At 49.6% G+C, this 18,672-nt stretch overlaps 1 protein-coding gene across 2 annotated transcripts in view; it reads left to right on the top strand.

The window, feature by feature from the left end:
- TRAF3IP1 (TRAF3 interacting protein 1) overlaps nucleotides 1-16,314 on the top strand; it is a 63,200-nt gene extending 46,886 nt beyond the window's left edge. For both annotated transcript variants that reach the window (XM_047084915.1, XM_047084916.1), the window contains 2 exons: nucleotides 11,760-11,983; nucleotides 13,501-16,314. In XM_047084915.1, coding sequence (XP_046940871.1) covers nucleotides 11,760-11,983; nucleotides 13,501-13,666 — 390 coding nt within the window. In that variant the 3' untranslated portion in view covers nucleotides 13,667-16,314. The remainder of the gene's footprint in view (nucleotides 1-11,759; nucleotides 11,984-13,500) is intronic.
- The last annotated feature ends 2,358 nt before the right edge of the window (nucleotides 16,315-18,672 follow it).

The raw sequence follows: 18,672 nt of genomic DNA, 5'->3' as shown, positions 1-18,672 counted from the left end.
GTTTTCCAAGGGTTCTCCTGGAGCCCGCTGTCCTGTTCACAAAATGCCACCGGTTTTCTCGCCACAGACAGCATGCAACATGGTGCCTGGTGTCTTTCGGGACTGTGTGCATGGAGCTTCTGGGGCTAAGCAACTGGGGTCCAGAAGCGATCTTCCTCCCCTGGTTGGCATTTGCGTGGCACGTGGGTGCTCTGACCTGGGGTGCATGTGTGTTTACAGTGTTCGTGTCCTCTGGACGAGCTGGCCCTCCTCAGCAAATAGTGACATGACCTTCTTTGTCTCTCGTCACAGGTTTTGGCTAAAAGTCTGTTTTGTCCGCTGTAATACATGTGGCCTCTCCTGTCTTTTGGTTTCCATTTGTAGAGGATCTTTTTCCATCCTTTTGAGCCAATTTGTGTGTCCCTAAAGCTACAGTGAGTCTTGTCGGAAGCATATGGCTGGGTCTCGTTTTTTTAATCCATCCGGCAACTCTGTGCCTTTTGATTGGAGAATCTAATCCACTTATATTTAGAGTAATTGCTGATAGGTAAGGATGTACTAATACCATCTTATTGTTTCCCGACTGTTTTGTAGTTCTCTTGTTCTGTTCTTCTCTTGCGATGTCTGTTGTGAATTCATGGTTTCCCACATGGTGTGCTCTCATTCCATTCTCTAAGTGTTTTGGGAATCCACTGCAGGTCTTTACTTCGTAGTTACCACAAAGCTTTCATAAAACATCTTATAGGTAAGGTTCTACTTTGCACTGGTCATAAGCTAACTTCAAAAGCACACAAAAACTCTTTTTAAAACCCTTTGACTTCCCCCTTTTCATGTTTTCAGTGTCGCAGCTCCGCTCTTTATATTGTGCGTTCATTAACAAACGGTTATGACTGTATTTTTAGTACTCTGTTCTTTCACCTTTATACAGAGCTAAGTGGCTGACACCCCTCCTCCCGGCAGCGCGAGGGGCCTGAGTCTGGCTGCTCATCTCCGCCAGTGTTTCGTTGGCCGCGCTCACGTTCTCATCTGCGCCTTTCACTGCGGCTTGGTGACTCTTCTCGGGATTTCCTGTGAGGCGGGCCTGCTGCTGGCAATCTCCTCCTCTCTGTCTGGGAATGTGTTTGTCTCCTCGCCTTCATTTCTGAAGGACAGCTCTGTGGGGTCGTGTTCTCATGGGCACTTGGTGTCTCTCGGCCTCTAAACGTATCTCTTGCTCCCTCCTGGCCGGAAATCTGCGGCCTTATGGGGTTCCTTGTGAGGCGCAAGCTCTTCTCTTGCTGCCTTGAAGATTCCCTCTTTGTGTGTGGTCCTGTTCTGTTATAAGGTGTCTGGAGAGGATCTCCTGAAGGTGAGTTTGTTTGGTGAACCTCATGAGCTTCATGAACTTGGAATACCCAGACCTCTCTCCAGACTTGGGACGTTTCAGCCATTGTTTCCTTGAAGAAGCCTTCTGCCCCTCCTTTCCCCTCCTCCTTCTGGGCTCCAGTAATGCTCAGATTGCTTCATTTGATGGTACCCCACGATCACGTGGCCTTTCTTTACCCCCTTCACTCTTTTTGTCCTGTTCTGTTGTCCTCAGAGGTCTGTCCTGTAATTCACACATTCTTTCCTCCTGATGCATCATGACGTTGGTGCGCTCTCCGTCGTGTTGTTTTCATTTTGTTCATAGGATCTTCCGCTCCAGAATTTCTGTGCGGTTGTTTTTTTATGATTTCTCTCTCTCTGTTAAACCACTCATTCTTTTCATGTATAATCTTCCTGATTTATTGAACTGTCTTTCTGTGTTTTCTCGTAGCTCACTGAGCTCCCTTAAAAGACCCGTTCTGAATTCCTCACCAGGTAGATCGCAGATCTCCCCGTTTTGGGGTCAGTTACCGAACAGTTACGGAGATACTTGGTGGTGTCGATGTTTCCCTGACTGTCATGTTCCTTGGAGTCCTGTGTTGCTGTGTTCCCCTTGAAGTAGCAGTGATCGCTTTCATCTTGCCTCACCGACTTCAGGAGACACGTAACCTCTGTCAGCCCTGCTGGGGATTCAGATGCTTTTTCAGACCTTGTGTGGACCCACCTGCCCTGTGTTTCTTGCTCCCTCTTGGGGCAGAATTCTTGAGTTTCTGTGCCTTCTCTCCACGCTGCAGTGCCCCAGGGCAGGCGGGCAGGCGCTGACAGCTCCCTTTTGCTTCCCCAGGGGCCGACTACAGCTGTTGTTTGTGGCCACTCCCTGGCCTGCAGATTCGCACTGGCTTTGCAGTTCTCCCTGGCTGGCTGTCAAAGCTTGCTTGTGTTGCCATCAGGAGTGCACACGGGGAGCCAGCAGCAGGGCGGGGGTGTGTGGGTGTGGGCCCGTGGGGGTGGGGATCCACGGGCAGGGTGGATTTTCTGGCGGGGTCCACAGTGCAGTAGGACCTGGGTCCCTCTGATGCCCTCTGAGAGTCCTGTTTGCCTTCTCCCAGCTGCCCCCTGCCCCCAGTCATACGGCTCAAGACGCAGTGGTCTGGCGAGGGTGAGAGAGATGTTGGGCCTCTTTAGCAGCGTCCTGCACGGCTGAGGAGGCCAGGTGCTCCCTCACCCCCTGTCACCCTGTCACTTTCCCCCATGGGAGAGATCACGAGCTGAGGTCTCTCCTGGCCCTCCACCCTGCCCCCTTGAAGAGGTGATGGGGGTAGAGTCAGACCGTTCCTCTTACCCTTCTCAATGCTTCCAAACTTGTGTGTGTGTGTGTGTGTGTGTGTGTGTGTGTGTGTGTGTGTGTGTATTTTGTTTTTTGGTTTTTTTTTCCTCCATCGGTGTGCTGGAACTTCTCTGGAAACCGGGGTTTCCACACAGGCTCTCTTCGTCCATGGGTAGTTGTCTAAGACGGTTCCCGGCCCCTCCTGGAGGCTGGCCCTCCCCGTCTGCTGCCTCACGGAGGGCTCTCTGCCTCCTCGGCTCACCGACACCCTCACGCTCTGAGCCAGAGCCAGGAGATTGTCCCCACACAGCGAGCGAGGGTGAGGGCGGGCTGGCCCACGTCCCTTCTCGGGCTCTCAGTCAGATGTGGGCTGGGAATAGCTGCATCCGATGTTTTGTTGTTTTCTAGTTGTTTCCTACTTCGGCTCCAGCCTTTCCATTCTGGCCAGAGTCTCCTTGGGATATTTTTTTTTTTTTAAATTTTTTTTTTCAACGTTTATTTATTTTTGGGACAGAGAGAGAGACAGAGCATGAACGGGGGAGGGGCAGAGAGAGAGGGAGACACAGAATCGGAAACAGGCTCCAGGCTCTGAGCCATCAGCCCAGAGCCTGACGCGGGGCTCGAACTCACGGACCGTGAGATCGTGACCTGGTTGAAGTCGGACGCTTAACCGACTGCGCCACCCAGGCGCCCCTCCTTGGGATATTTTAACAGAATTATAGAACCCTAGAAATCATGGTTAGGAACTAATATTTTGTTCCTAAATCATGTATTTTATATAATTAAGAGTGAACTAGAATATGTTCTAGGACTGAAGATCCACCTCGATCAGATAAATATAGTTCTGTTTCCATGAATAGCATTTCCTTTTCATCTCTGCCGCCACATCCAGGGAAGAGGCAGCCTTTCAGCTAAAACCAGGTGGAGGTCAGTGGTTGCAGCACCCTTTGACCATGGCTTACCTCCCAAGAAACTATTCTTGAACCAAAAAAAAGTCACTAGTAAGTGTGTTATTTCTCTCTCTCTCTCTTTTTTTTTTATCTTCTTTTAATGTTTATTTTTGAGAGAGAGAGAGAGAGAGAGAGAGACACTGTGAGCAGGGGAGAGGCAGAGAGAGAGGGAGATACAGAATCCGAAGCAGGCTGCAGGCTCCGAGCCGTCAGCACAGAGCCTAACGTAGGGCTCCAACCCATAGACCATGAGATCATGACCTGAGCTGAAGTCGGACACTCAACCGACTGAGCCATCCAGGCGCCCCGTGAGCGTGTTGCCTCTTAAGAAGACATGGCATTTATGAACTTCAGCATCCTTTGCAACTAGAGCGTGCAGTGACCTGGGAATGGGAAGGTGCCTCTGTAGGAGAGCGCGTGTCCCATCAGCACCCTACGTGGCAGCGAACGACTGTGTGTGTTCCCACCAGACTCGGGAACAGGGCTGCGAAACACAACCCTGTCCGACTATTCTGGGGGCTCTAGCCAGCACAGAAAGAGGCGAGGCGTGGAGTTCTTTACGGGGGGAGACGGGGTCATCATTAATTGAAATGACAGCAGTCTGCCAAGGAAATTGATCCCCAAAAGGTTAACCGTTAGAGAAAAAATGCATAGGGTGGCCAGTGACAAAATAAATATCCCAAGTCCGTGTTTTTCCTGCAAGTCAGCAATAACCCATTGAAAATAATGTGCCTGAAGTTCCTCTTCAGAACTGGGAACAAAAATGTAACTTACCAAGCCATGCACTTAACAAGAAGTTTATAGTAACTATTTTGAGAAGCCGCAGAATTTTACCAAGAGATGCAAAGGGCCTGGAAAAAGTCAAGAGAGTGTTTCTGGGTGGGAAAATCAATACGATAGGGATGTTATTTCCCTCGACTTACTGTATAAATTTAATGGAATAACAGTAAGTATTCAGTGGATGTTCTGGAGCTTGGCAAAGAATATTCTCAGGTTCATCTGAGAATAAATATGTGAGAATAGCTTTTCATCAAAATGTTTGAAAGGACCAGTTTTAGGCCAGTATGACTCTGGTTACTTTAAGTAGAGGAGAGATTGTCGGGGCTGAGAACTGGAGCTCTGCATTTCCCTGTTGCCTGCTGGCTTTGTCAGTCAGATCGGCTCCCTGTGGGATAAAAGATGGCTTTAAAACTATTTCCAATTTTCAAGGAAGTCAGAAAGGCCAGTCTGAAGAGCCATCGCTTCTGTGCTGTGCCCTAACCTGCAGCCGCTGTGGTGACCCCGCTGGGCCTCAGGCCGAGCCTCCTCACTCGTACTTTCCACAGACTTCCACAACGGTTCCTCACCACCGCCCCCCCCCCCCCGCCATCCATGGCCGCCAGTGTCTGTGGAAGGAGCTAACGTGTAACGAGCTCTGGTTCTGTGCCGGGTGCTACGAGGTATGCTGTGGCGTGCGTTTTCCTCCCGTGGAAGTTTACCAACCAGTTCTCAGTCAGAGACCACTAGAACAACAGCTGCCGTTTCTAGAGCACTTGTTACGACTAAGGAGCTACAGACATCGCGTCATTTAACTTGACCGTAATTTATCAGATAAGCGCCATCCTCCTTTCCTAGGCCTGGAAACAGAGTCACAGAGTTATTGTGTCTGAGGTTGTTAGGCCGTAAGTGGCAGAGGCGGGTCGTCGCCCGCGTGGCTGTGTGGCCCCGTCCGGGCACGCGGCTTCTCCTGGAAGGTTTCTCTTAACAGCATCTTCCTGACTGCCCGTGAAATAATTGAGAAGATTTTACCCGCATCTGTCAGATTGTGGAAATGCCATAGGAGTTGATGTTCCTTTGTATGCACAGAAACAAAATGCCGGTTCATGAAAAATATTTGCTGTCAGTTGGTACAACCATTAAATGGAAAACTCTTTGACGTTATGTCACAAAGGTGAAGACCTACACACCCTTTGGCCCAGCAATGCCCTTGGTCATTGCACATCCCAGAGAGTCCTGTGCACATGTGCATTGAGACATATATAAGATTGTCCACGGTGGTCTGTTTAACAGTTGTAGTAGCGACTCATTACTTAGCTGTTCAGAATAATCACTTTTCCTAAATAGTTATCGTCGGAGCCCCAAATGTCCATCAGCAGTAGAGCGGGTGAATAAAATCGTGGTATATTTGTGTAATGAGATACCTACCGTTCAGCAATGCAAATGAACAGTATACAGGTGCTTGTAGCTACACGGTTGATTCTTAAATAGAACGTTGAGCAGAAGAGGCAGACACGTGCGGAAATGTACTGTGTGGTTCCGTCTGCACCCTACGAGGGAGACGGGCACACAGGGAAACACGCAGGTGCACACAGACCCAGTAGTGGACCACGTGGAGGGCAGCGTGGTCGTAGCCTGGGGCTTTGGGGACCCTGGGAAGGTTGGTTTTCTTGACCCAGGCGAAGGCTGCTGGAGTCACTTTAGCATTTATGTTTGATGCGCTTTTTTGTATGTGTGCAAAAAGGTTAAAGCATTTGATGGCAGACTGTTTTATTTTACTGTGCGTTCAAGGGATCGGGTTTGACCCACGCTAGGGACACGTGTTTGGTTGACAGAGAAGCTTGGCGGTAGAATATCTGTGGATGAACAGGACACTCTGAATAGTTACTCTGTCGATCTCTGCCTTTCTCTTGTAACTCGGATGCAGGCACTCTCGGCTTACGAAGAAAATGAACTTTTGGCAGGTTGTACATAAATCAGTTCCCGAGGTCATGGGAGAGTATATTATTTAAAGCAAATACTCACACTCTTTGATTTATTATTCCCTCTCCCCACCCGACATTACTCAGGCCTTTGTTTATTGGGTTTGCTTAATGTAGGGTAGAGCTCTGCCCGGCAGCGTTCGTGACCCCTCGGATCCAGAGACAGAGTGGAAGGCAGTGTGCACGTGCCACAGCCCTCGTGTTGCACCCTGAGTCCCGCTCCTGAGACACTTCGGGCGGTGCCTAAGGGTCAGGCTCCTAAGGCATTCTTTTAAAAACAGCGTTTTCTGCTGGCGAAGCATCGCGATCGGAATTTAAAGGAACAAACCTTTCACGTCAGTGGTTCTTATTTATTTGACTTAGAATAAATCACCACAAACTTAAAAAGTCGCCATAAACACAAGCGCTTACATTTCTGGGGACAAGTGTGCGTGCGGTAAATGCAAATCGTATGAAGTCCCAGAAGCAAGCAGCCGTTCACCTGGAAAGTCTTGGAAACTCACGCTTTCTGAAGCACATGTGCGAAGTGGGCAGCCAGACGCCGAAACGCTTTGTCAGAGGCCCTTCCTGCCGGAGAAGCAGCTGAGTAAACAGTGCGCAGCCCGCACGAGGAGCCGGAGGCCACAGCCCGGTGGGTTTGTGTCCCCGCGAGACCCGCCGCTGCCACCTCCGTGCGCGTCACCCGTGGAGAGCGAGGCCGTGGCCGGAGTGCCGCAGAAAAGTGTGGCCCGGAGATGTGCTCTCCCGGCAGAGAGTTTCGAGATCTGATTTCGTGGCAGCGGGGCATTTACATGTTTGCAAAGTAGAGCTGGGGACGGGACCGTGTCGGGGAGGAGGGTGTATTCTCGATGAACGATCCTGTCTCTCTGAAGCTGGTCAGTTGGTGCCGCCGCTCCACCCGCACGTGTTTTCCGGTACGTGCCGGAGTGCTCGGAGCAGAGTGCTCAGAGCAGGCCCGACTTCGAGTCTTCTGTAGCTGACGAGTCCGCCCGAGAGAGAAGGGCCACGTCGCCGCACTGGAGGCAGAGCACGCGGGCCTCGTCCCGCAGGGGCTCGTGCTTCCGTTCTTTCTGTCCGAGAAATTTATGGCAACGGTTAACGCCCATTGAAGGTTTACTACGTGCGAGGCTCCGGGCTGCCTGTTTTATATGATCCCATTTAATCTTACCTACAGGGTAAATATTATTATTTCCATTTTATGGTGAGGACATTGAGCTACAGGCAGGTCAAGTGAGGCTCCCGGGGCCATAGTGAGGAGGTGGCCAGGCTTCGTACGTGCAGAGCACGTGTTCCGACCGCTGGCCCGCGCGTTTCCCCAAAGGCTCCCTGTGTTCCCCGCCGTTTCGGTCGTGGACGTATAATGGTGGAGTTTCACTGTATCTTCCTCTTGTGCTCCCAGAAATTGAGCGTGGCTCGTGTGACTGATTCCTGGGTGGTGGATACGGTGCTAGATTCTCATATTTCACTATACGTATTAAAAGTCTATAAAACAAGGGTTTATAATGGTTACATTTGTCTGGAAATTCGCTGACACAGCTATACGGGCTGTATATAAATCAGTCTGTCGTCAGAGGGGTGTGCTTTTAAAGCAAATAATCACTGGCTTATCCACCCCACCCTGCCATGTTCGCTTAGACGGAAGTTGTTGGTTGGTTTTTTTTTTTTTTTAATGCCAGAATTTTGATGTTTTGCCACAGCGTGTTTGCAGCAATGATAAAAGTTTCTCCCGACTCATAATCCCAGCCCAAACGCATTTTGTTTTGAATTCTTAACCCCTTAAAAATAAAGTTATAAACGTAAGATTAGTGTTCCCGATTCTGCTTGGCGCTGTGATTCAGAGCTATGAGGGAGTTTGACACGGTGACCCAAAATAGGGAGCTTGGCCAGATAACCCCTTAGTGTCTTTGTCTCCCTCGCAACTCACCTGTTTTATCGCACATTTACACATATTAGCCATGCTAAGCTCTGCACCCTAAACAGTTTTGTATCAGACTCAACACAATGCCAAGTACGTGGGAATTATTTACTAAGCATTATGAATGGGTTTTAGTAGAATTTTAAATTGCTCAACTAAGTCAGAGTTTTACTAATCTGGATATAATAAAGACAACACTTTTTTTTTTCCCTTGAGAAGTAGTTTTTTATTGTCTTGAGTTCATTTTAGTCAATTAGCATTTTACTTGAAAGGCATTTGTGTGGCCACTAACTTTTTTCGTCAGTGAAGTTTATTTTTACATAACTGTAGACTCAACGTGCAGTTGCAAGAAATAATGTACATTTTACATTCCTACCAGCCGTGTCCAAGTAATCGAGTTTTGCTGCATCCTCACCGGCCTTTGGAGATTTCCCGTATGCTCCGTTTTCCCCACCGATACGTCGTGTAAAGCCACGTTCAATATCATACCAGGATATTGACCTTGATGCAGTCAAGATACGGAACAGTTCCATCACCACAAGGATCCTTCCTGTTGCCCTTTTACAACCACGCCTATTCCCTCTCCTCCCACCTCGCCCCCTCCTCAGCCTGTGGCAACCACTAACTGTTCTCCACTTTTACAATGTTGTCATTTCAAGAACGTTCTGTGAATGCAGTCATAGAGCATGTAGTCTTTGGAGATTGGCCGCTTTCGTGTCGTCCCACATGTGAGTGTAGCGCTGGTTCTTTAACTGCTCACTTGTTGAAGGGCATCTGGGTTGTTTCTAATTTTTGGCTACTCTGAATAAAGCTGCTGTAAACATTCACGTACAGACTCTGTGTGAACATAACTTTTCATTCCTCTGGAATAAGTGTCCAGGAGTACAGTTGCTAGGTCGTCTGCTGGTTGCATGTTCGTTTTTCAAGAAACTGCCCAACTGTTTTCCAAAACCTGTTTGCAAAACCTGTACAGTTTACATTCCTACCAGCCATGTCCAAGTAATCAAGTTTCTCTGCATCCTCACCGGCCTTTGGTATTGTCACTACTTTTTCTTAAAGCTACCCTGGTAGGTGTAGGGTGATACCACGTTGTAGCTCCAGTTTGAATTTCCCTGATAAGTAATGATTTTGAACATCTTTTCATGAGCTTATTGGCCATCCGTGTATCCTCTTTGGTGAAATGTCTCTCTGTGTCTTTTCTCATGTTCTAATTGGATTTCCTGTTTGCTTTTTTACTATTGAGTTTCGAGAGTTTATATTTTTTAGATACTAGTCCTTTGTCAGATACACGGTTTGGAAGTATGTTCTCTCTCCAACTTGTCTTTCAGCCTCTCAACGGGGTCTTCAAAAGTTTTTGACGGTGACAGAGTCAGCTTTGTCACCTCTTCCTTTAATGAGTCATGCTTTTGGGGTCAAGTGGGAGAACTCTTTGCTTGGCCGTAAATTCCAAAGGTTTTCTCCTAGGTTTTTTCCTAAAAGTTTTGTACTTGTACGTTCTACATGTAAGTCCATTACCCACTTTGAGTTCATTTTTGTACAAGAAATGAGACTTAGGTCAAGGTTCCTTTTCCCCCTCTGGATATCCAGTTACTCCAGTGCCACACGATGAAAGGCTCTGTTTCTTTCATTGAATTGCTTTTGCACTCTTGTCAAAAACCAGGTGGGCATACTTGGTTGAGGGTCTATTTCTAGATTCTTCATTCTGTTCCATTGGTCTATGTGTCTATCCCGCCAATACCACACAGTCTTGATTGCTGTAGCTACATAATAAGTCCTGAAATTAGATAGACTGATTGCTCCCTCTTTATTTCTTTCTTAAAAAATATTTTAGCTATTCTAGATCCTTTGTCTTTCTGGATAAGTTTCAGGACAATCTTTTCTGTGTCTCCAAACAATTTAGTTTGGATTTTGATAGGAATTTTATTAAACTTGTATATCAATTTGGGGAGAATTGACATCTTCACGATGTTTGAATCTTGCAGTTGAGGAACATGGTGTGTCTCCCCATTTATTTAGATCTGTTTTGATTTCTTTCATCCACGTTATGTAATTTTCGTATGCAAGTTCCACACATATTTTGTTAGATTTACACCTAGATACTTTTCTCTTTTGTTTACGTATACAATTGTAAATGACACTGTATTTTTCATTTCAGTGTCCATGTGATGACAATATATAGACATATAATTGATTTTTGTATATTTATCTTATATCCTGCAACCTTGCCTAACTCTTACTAGTTCTATGAGCTTTACCTTTTGTTTCTACTCATGTTTATTTAACATTTTCTGTGTGCCAGGCATTATGTTTTCTGTGTGCCAGGCAGCATGTTTCCACGTGCTTGTCCAAGTTCAGTAGGTAGTGGAGCCAGAATCTTGAGAGGCAGACTGTTCGGTCACTTCATTTGTTAGTTTGGCAGATATGTAAGGAGAACCTATATGGGCCACAGTGGATGCAGACACAGGGCTCCTGCTCTCCTGGATCCTACAGTCTGAAACTGGCATTAGAAGTAACACAAATGGTTATATGATAAAAACAAGTTAATTAGTTATAATTTAATTAACAGCATTTGACTCATACTCTAAGTCAGTAAAGCAGTGACACCTTAGCCAGCCTTGTGGAGCGGGAACATCCAGGGAGGGCTTCCTAAACAGTATCCATTATCCTGGGAACGGTTTTCCAAGAAGCCAAACTATTCATTGGTTCTTGTCACTTACGTCAATTTCTGAAATTCAGAGATGTCTGTGATAAAAGCTCATGTGAAGAGAATTGTAAACGTCGGTTGCCAAAGAGCCTAGCAACTCCTGGCCAAAACTGAATGAAGTTTTCCAGTTGCCTCTGTCTCCTTCCCTCCTTTGCCTGCTACTGTGTGAGACCTCCCCCCTACCCTCTGCACCAGTGATTCCCACCGAGGCCCCAGGTTCCTTGACCTCTGTACCAGCCAGCTCAGTCCAGCCCTCTCCAGCTGACCCTCCGCTTGGCTTGGTGCTGCTGGCCATGCCCTGCTTGCAGACTTCCTTTCCTTCCTTTCCACGTTGCCAGGTTTCCTCCTCTCTGGAGGGTTCCTTTCCTCTTTTCGCCTGGCGAGCTGGGTTACGGTGTCATTTGAGATGGAAAAGAGGTCCGTTCAAGGAGTGAGGTGCAGGGTCAGATCCCTTTTCTGCCAGTGTGTCTGGGAAAATCATCAGTGTTCCTAAGCCTTGGTAACAGTAACTATAAGTTTCTGGTCAGTTGGGGCATAAATCTTACTTTATAGAAATTTGCCCTTCAGACAGCCTTCCAGGTCAAGACCCCTCTACCCTTGAGAAGGGAAGGCACGGACTCCCGGTGGGCACAGTGTACCTGCTCCCATGGCTCGGGGCTGCGGCTGGCCCAAGTGTCACGTTCACAGGAAGGACGGTGGGTCCCGAGCCAGTACTGTCCCCACTCCTGTGTCTTTCCGCCCTCGGCAGGCCCGCAGAAACGAGGATGTTTCCTTCTCTTCCTGTTTTCCCCACTGACCACAGGAGAAATTGCTTGTCTCTGAGTCAGCGTGGAAGAAGGAGAAGGACATCGTTTCCAAGGAGATAGAGAAGCTGCGTGTGTCCATCCAGACCCTGTGCAAGAGCGCACTCCCCCTGGGGAAGATCATGGACTACATCCAGGAGGACGTGGACGCCATGCAGAACGAGCTGCAGCTGTGGCACAGTGAGAACAAGCAGCACGCCGAGGCCCTGCAGGAGGAACAGAGGTCAGCAGGGGCGAGGGGGGCGAGGGGCCCCCACATCTGTCCAGGGCCCCGGGGGACATCTCCCCTGAAGGAGGAATAGAGGTCGGCAGGGGTGAGGGGGCGGGGGCGAGGGGTCTCACATCTGCCCAAGGCCCGGGGGGATGGGGAGCCCCCACGTCTGCCCAGGGCCCCGGGGGGGATGGGGAGCCTTCACCTCTGCCCGGGGCCTGGGGGACATCTCCCCTGCAGGAGGAACAGAGGTCAGTGGGGGCCCCACATCTGCCCCGGGCTGGGGGGACATCTCCCAGGAAACCACCACTCTCCCCAAAAGCGGTGTCTTCTGCATTCATACCGCAACATGCACTTCTTTGTAACAAGTAGGAAAGATTTGGAGTTACCTTTCGCACGTAATTAGACGTAGGCAGTAAAAACTATGGGGAACTGTGCAGTATGGGTATTATTTTTTTATGTGTCTTGCCACAATCCCCCCAATTTTGTAACTGTTTGTAGTTTGGCAGTGTTTTCACTTTTTACTCCAGAAGAAATAAATGCAGGTGAACCCATTTCGAAATTGCTACCGTGAAGGAAATAGAACCACTAAAGAGAGATTTATCTTAGGGAAATGTTTGACAGTCTGTATTTATAATCGCCCCAGCATGAAACTATATCAGTTGTTAATGTTTTTTTTTTTTTTCCCAGAAAAGTATCTGATTGGACTCAGTGATATATCTCTAAGCCCATATAATAAGCTGTGTTATAACGAAGCTATACTCTTTTATTAGTCTGCTTATTCTTAAAAATTTCCTTAAGGTTTTAAATTCCAGCACGACAGGAGTTAGGAAATCACCGAGAACTTTTTGGTGCCGAGTCCAGCATGGTCATTTGTTAGCACTTGGTACGTTTCGTTTAACGTACTAAAAAGTAGCACCCAGATGGTTCTTCCTTCGCAAAACTGATGTTGCTTTATGGCAGGATGGTTGGACACCATCACTCTTTTTGTATTTATTCTGTATTGATATGCTTAAAAAAAACTAAAGGGAAAGGCTGATTTGACCTCTGCCTTCCCAGGTATGTTCTAGATTTTTCCGGGCACGTAACCCAGCACTGAAACGCCTCATGCCTTGGGCAAGGGAGTCCGGGGGGAGGGTCTCTGGGGGGAAGCCCTTGCAGCTGGGTGAGCCTCCCCCTGGAGGAAGGTGAGGGAGGCGGAGGGCTGCCCGGGGCGGCGGTCTTGGTGGCCGCGCCGTCCCCAGGGCTCTCTGCAACGTAGTCACGTAAAGACTTCAGACACATTAGGCTCCTGTGTATAATTTCACGTTTGACTCCACTTCGGGTCGCGGTGAGGCTGTGACCCCCGTCGTTCCCAGGCGTGAGGCTTTCGTCCCTCCGTGTCATCAGCCGAGCGTGTTCGTACTCCTAGCCCTTTTCTGTGGATGCCGTGAATAACCTCCGTTTGTCCTCTTGCGTCGTTTTGGTCAAGAAGCGCGCGTCCGCCGAGCCGCGTGGTCCTCACGAGCCCCTGTGTTGTTTCCCGCCAGCATCACGGACTGTGCCGTGGAGCCCCTGAAGGCCGAGCTGGCGGAGCTGGAGCAGCTGATCAGAGACCAGCAGGACAAGATCTGCGCCGTGAAGGCCAACATCCTGAGGAACGACGAGAAGATCCAGAAAATGGTGTGCAGCATCACTCTGAGTTCCAGAAGGTGAACGCTCGGACGTCTCAGAAGCCGCCAGCCCTCCTCGGGCCGAGAATAAAAAGGGAGAGAGAGCCTCGCTCCTCTCTAAGCTCAGTTTCCCGAAAAAAAATGAAGTTTTCCGTGTCCTCCGACCGACGCGCAGGCACGCTCCCGCCCGGAAGGGCCGTGTTCTCATACCTTCCTCCCGCGGGCGTGTGGCCCGTGGAGGGGACTCCCGCACGCGTGTTCTCCGTGTCTCGGCCGCGGCCTGTGTGCTCAGCCCTGTGCCAGAATCCTCCAGCAGGCGAGCGGTGCTGGCGCGCCGAGGGAGACCCGCGTCCCTCGTCTTCAGGTCTCAGGCCTCGAGTCGGGCACCGGCACTTACACGCAGGGCAAGGTCGCCTTTGATGAGCGAGGTCGACTTTGAGTTCATCCCCCCTTGCAGAGGGGTCTTTTGACCCTGTATCTCTAGGAGGCACGCGGGAGGTTTTTAAACCTCTTACCCACGGCCCGCGCTGCTCGAGGTCATTTTCTCATGGGTCCCTGTTGCCTCTGGCTTGTGTTTACAGCCTTAAAGTTCAGAGATTTGAGGAGGTTTCAGTATGTCCTTGGCGGGTGTCTGGCCCCCGGGTTCTCCCCACGGAGGCAGCAGTGAGCCCGGGTGGGGGGCCTCGCTGTCCTGCGCCCGCGGCTTCGGCCTCCTCCCTCTTCCGCGCTCAGTCGTGCGTCCCTGGGAGGCGGGAAGACTTCGAAGGATGCACCAGTTGACCCCAGTTTTTTGATGTTACCATTTTTTTTGGGAAATTGTTTTTTAAAGCAAGGCTTTTTAAAAACATGGTTTATATTTAGTTTTTCACATACGATATCGTCAACACTTACGAAAGTCTTAACTTTGTATGTAAAGGCTTTCCCCTGGTCAGAGACATACTCACAGGTCTTGGGTTCTGGGTCCCGATACCGTTATTTCTAGATATTTGTTGTGTGAACCACGCAGTGCCATTGAAACGCTAGAATTGCCTGAGGAATTTTGCTTCTTTAAGGATTAGCACGAATGGCATGGGTAGGTTTTCTTCCTGGCATTTCCAGAATACGTCCTTTTCTAAGGTAGTTACGTGATCTTCCAAGCTGAGTAAGCTTGCCATCCGATGATTAAGTTCCGCCGTTTCCACACACGGGCCACCTCCTCGTTTCTACAGCACACCGTTAAATTGTGTGATCAGATTGTGCTGAGTACTTGTTGGAGGCGGGCGGGCGGCCAGTTAACTGTCCTTCGTACACTTCTCTCTTTCCTACTGAGTTGAACGACTTAGCCCTACAGGGACTGTTTTGCTTCAAGATGTCTGCCTTTTATGAATTTGTGTATCTGAAGAGAGTTTTTGTGTTGCAAAAAAATTGCATACATTTTATGTGAGTCAGATTTTGTATGAAGTAGTTTATCAAATTGTATCATAAAATTTATTTTTATTTTATACATAAATCATTAAAAACGATCACATATTTTTGCTAGAAGCGTATGGGTTGTGCAATTCCGTTCACACCTGGAAAAAACATTTACAAGCATTTGGGAGTTTTTTTATTTTCAAATGTGCGTATTTTGCTTTTTCTGGTGAAGAAAGTTCAGGGAAATTTATCTTTATCATTCATACCATGACACTTACACCTCTTCTGTGTAAATTGAGGTTTTATAAGCCAGGTAAGCATTTATCAGAAATTTCAGGATCATTCATGAAGTTGTAGAAAGTCTCTGCATGTGATTATGACCGTATCTTATCATAGGCACAGTCAGTCCTCAGGTTGTTCATTACTTTGAGAAAATACACAAAGGAGATCATTAAGTGTTTTCCTCTACTTTGGCTGAGACATTTCCAGGAAGTGCTGAAGTCACACTGCAGGAGTTTTAATTTAAAAGTTGAGCTGACGCTAATTTACATTCGAAGAGAATGCGTAAAGCTTTGGAAAAATTAATTCAGGACTAAAATTTGAGCTTTCTGCTCCCGTATTCACACTTATTTTTCTTTTCAGTAAGCAACTTAAAAAAATAGTAACGACTGAAATCTGTGAAGATGATGTCATTTAGTGGCACGAAGTGCGGGTTAGGATCTGGGGTGGCCTGGAATTGCATTCCGTGCTGACAGGTCCCCTGAAGTCTACTTGGACTTGATCGCTAAGCTGCGCCCGGCTCACTGAGACGCATCTTCCGTCCGTGCGCAGTGTCAGGGCATAGAGCGAAAGCAGGGCCAGCAGGGCAGGGACCCGCAGCCGAATGAACAGGTAGATGTCAAAGGTCACAGGCCGAGGGTGACCCGTTTGCTCGAGCTTCCGCAAGAATCCGGCTCAAACGAGGCCGCGCACAGCAAGACCATGTGCTCAGCCGTTCCCGCCGATGGGGAAGACATTCCGCTCAGAGCTGGACTCTGAGCCCAGCTCCGGAATCTTCCACCCACGCCGGAGATGCAGAGAGCCGCTCACCTCCTCGCCTCCGTGGCCACGCCTCCGAGGAGCCAAGCACCGCCTCCTTGGAGCAGGCTTCCACGCGGTCCGCAGCAGAGGGTGGAAGTGAGAACGGGAGTCGCGGAGGCCCCCTAGCGGCAGAGGCCGGAACTCCTGTCACGCTCCGGAGCCGAGCTGGGGCCTGCACTTGGGCTCTGAGGTTAGCTGTCTTGCGATGCGCCTTATAAATAAAAAGCTTTTATATTTTTCTAAGAGGTGTTTTGATAAGTATAGTTTATACAAGCCTTACAGTAAGGCAGAAGTGAGGCCCTACAAGACTCCCTTTTTTGTTCGTTAACGAGCGTCTTCATAAAGGGAGATTGGGAAGGACATTTTTTCAACTTTTTTTTTTTTTTATTTATTTTTGCAAGACCGTGAGAGACAGAGTGCTAGCGGGAGAGGAGCAGAGAGAGAGGGAGACACAATCCAAACCAGGCTCCAGGCTCCGAGCTGTCTGCACAGAGCCCGATGCGGGGCTTGAACTCACAAACCATGAGCTCATGACCTGAGCCGAAGTCGGTGCTTAACTGACTGAGCCACCCAGGCGCCCCAGGGAAGGACTTTTTTGAAATTCAGCTAGAGAAAAGACATTTATTTATTTTTTTTTTCAACGTTTATTTATTTTGGGACAGAGAGAGACAGAGCATGAATGGGGGAGGGGCAGAGAGAGAGGGAGACACAGAATCGGAAACAGGCTCCAGGCTCGGAGCCATCAGCCCAGAGCCTGACGCGGGGCTCGAACTCACGGACCGCGAGATCGTGACCTGGCTGAAGTCGGACGCTTAACCAGCTGCGCCACCCAGGCGCCCCGAGAAAAGACATTTAAATGGCTTTGAAACTATAAAAAATTTTAAATCCATATTTAGAGCTGAGTTCCAAATTGATAGCTTCTTAAACCAAGCAAGGAGATCTTTCTGGTAAGAAAACAGGGTTCAAAACGTGAAGTCCGTAAGTGACACGGAGGCTGTGCCTGGTTAGCTGGGGAGGGGTCCGGGCTTTGTAGACCAGTGTGATCAAAACCCACGCTGCCCTCCCCGGGCCAGAGCTGCCAGCAGGGCGCCCTCGGGCCCCCGCCCCCTTGTCACCTGCGAGGCAGTCGCAAGGGCACGCAGGACGGAGGGCCTCGGGGCTCGTCAGTCACCCTCACGTCGTCTGTTTTGTCCTTCAGTGTGCTCTCACGTCTCCCACTTAGGTCTCAGAAAAAGCCTTTTAGCGCCACCATCGCCACGACCGTAACGATCAGAAAGCACTTAAGTTTGCCCTTCAGAACCTTCCTCGAAGCCAGTACCCGGCTGGACGCTACCAGCTGGTGTGCGGGGGGCTCCCTTCCCGGGGGACGCTGGTGCGAACACGGGCGCTGCTGCTTCCCCGCAGGGGGGTGGTCCCGCCCCGACGGGCTCTGGCTTTTCTCCAGCGTCCTTCCTAGTAGGGACGGCACAGGACGTGCGTGGTGGCACGTGGCCGTCGGGGCGTCGTCGAGGGCCGTCAGGCGCTCGTGGGCTCTGCAGCCGGCGGGGTTGTTGAGCCAGATCGCGGCTGTGCTGTCTAGACCTCAGGCATCTGGCGAGGTGTCCGCTCCCCTGGGGACAGATGTGGGAATGTCCGGATTCGTCATCGGTTGGAAGGACCTCGCCAAAGAGGCCGCGTCTGTGAATGGTGTTGCCCTGGAGGGAATTGCCGGTGGGCCTGCCGCCTGGACGTCTTTCCCAACCACTGTCTGGGGGGAGCTGTGGCAGGCGGGTCTGTGTGACTCACACAGGCCTGAGTGCGTGGGCCGGACCCACACACTGGAGAACCGACTCAGCACGTGGGAACGTGAATCGGGACCAGCCCTGCTGTGGTGAAAGATGGCAGGAAGCATCAGGACGTGACGGGGGCTGCGTGGCCTTGGAAGCGCCGTGGAAACCCCCGTGTTGTCTCATGAAGCCGGACTCTGCGACCTTGGGAGGCGTTGGGAGACGAGGCCCGGCTGGCCCTGGGCCACGGCCTGATCGTGGCTCCCACCAGAGCCCAGCAGGGCACCCTGTGACTGTGCTGTGTGAAAATGAGTTTTTAATATTTTTAAGTGTACTTTATTTTATTTTTTAAATATTTATTTTGAGGGGCACCTGGGTGGCTCAGTCGGTCGAGCGTGGGACTTTGGATCAGGTCACGATTTCACTCTTTGTGGGTTCGAGCCCCGCGTCGGGCTCTGTGCCGACGGCTCGGAGCCTGGAGCCTGCTTCGATTCTGGGTCTCCCTCTCTCTCCGCTCCTCCCCTGCTCACGCTCTGTCTCTCTCTCTCAAAAATGAATAAACGTTCAAATTTTTTTTAATATTTATTTTGAGAGAGAGAGAGAGAGAGCGCAAGCAGAGGGAGAAAGGGAGAGAGAGTCCCATGTAGGCTCCACAGTGTCAGCACAGAGCCCTCTGTAGGGCTCGATCTCGTGACCACGAGATCATGACATGAGCCAAAATCCGGAGTCAGACGCTTAACCGACTGAGCCTCCCGGGTGCCTGAAGATGATTTTTTTAAAAAAGAAACTTACCCTTTCTTTTATGTATCAT

The sequence above is a fragment of the Lynx rufus genome, unplaced genomic scaffold, assembly GCF_022079265.1.
Source record: "Lynx rufus isolate CCGP_SWC_20201006 ecotype Redwood Valley unplaced genomic scaffold, mLynRuf1.p SCAF_2, whole genome shotgun sequence".
Taxonomy (NCBI): domain Eukaryota; kingdom Metazoa; phylum Chordata; class Mammalia; order Carnivora; family Felidae; genus Lynx; species Lynx rufus.
The sequence above is the reverse complement of the archived record's forward strand: the minus strand, read 5'-3'. Positions and strand labels throughout refer to the sequence as shown.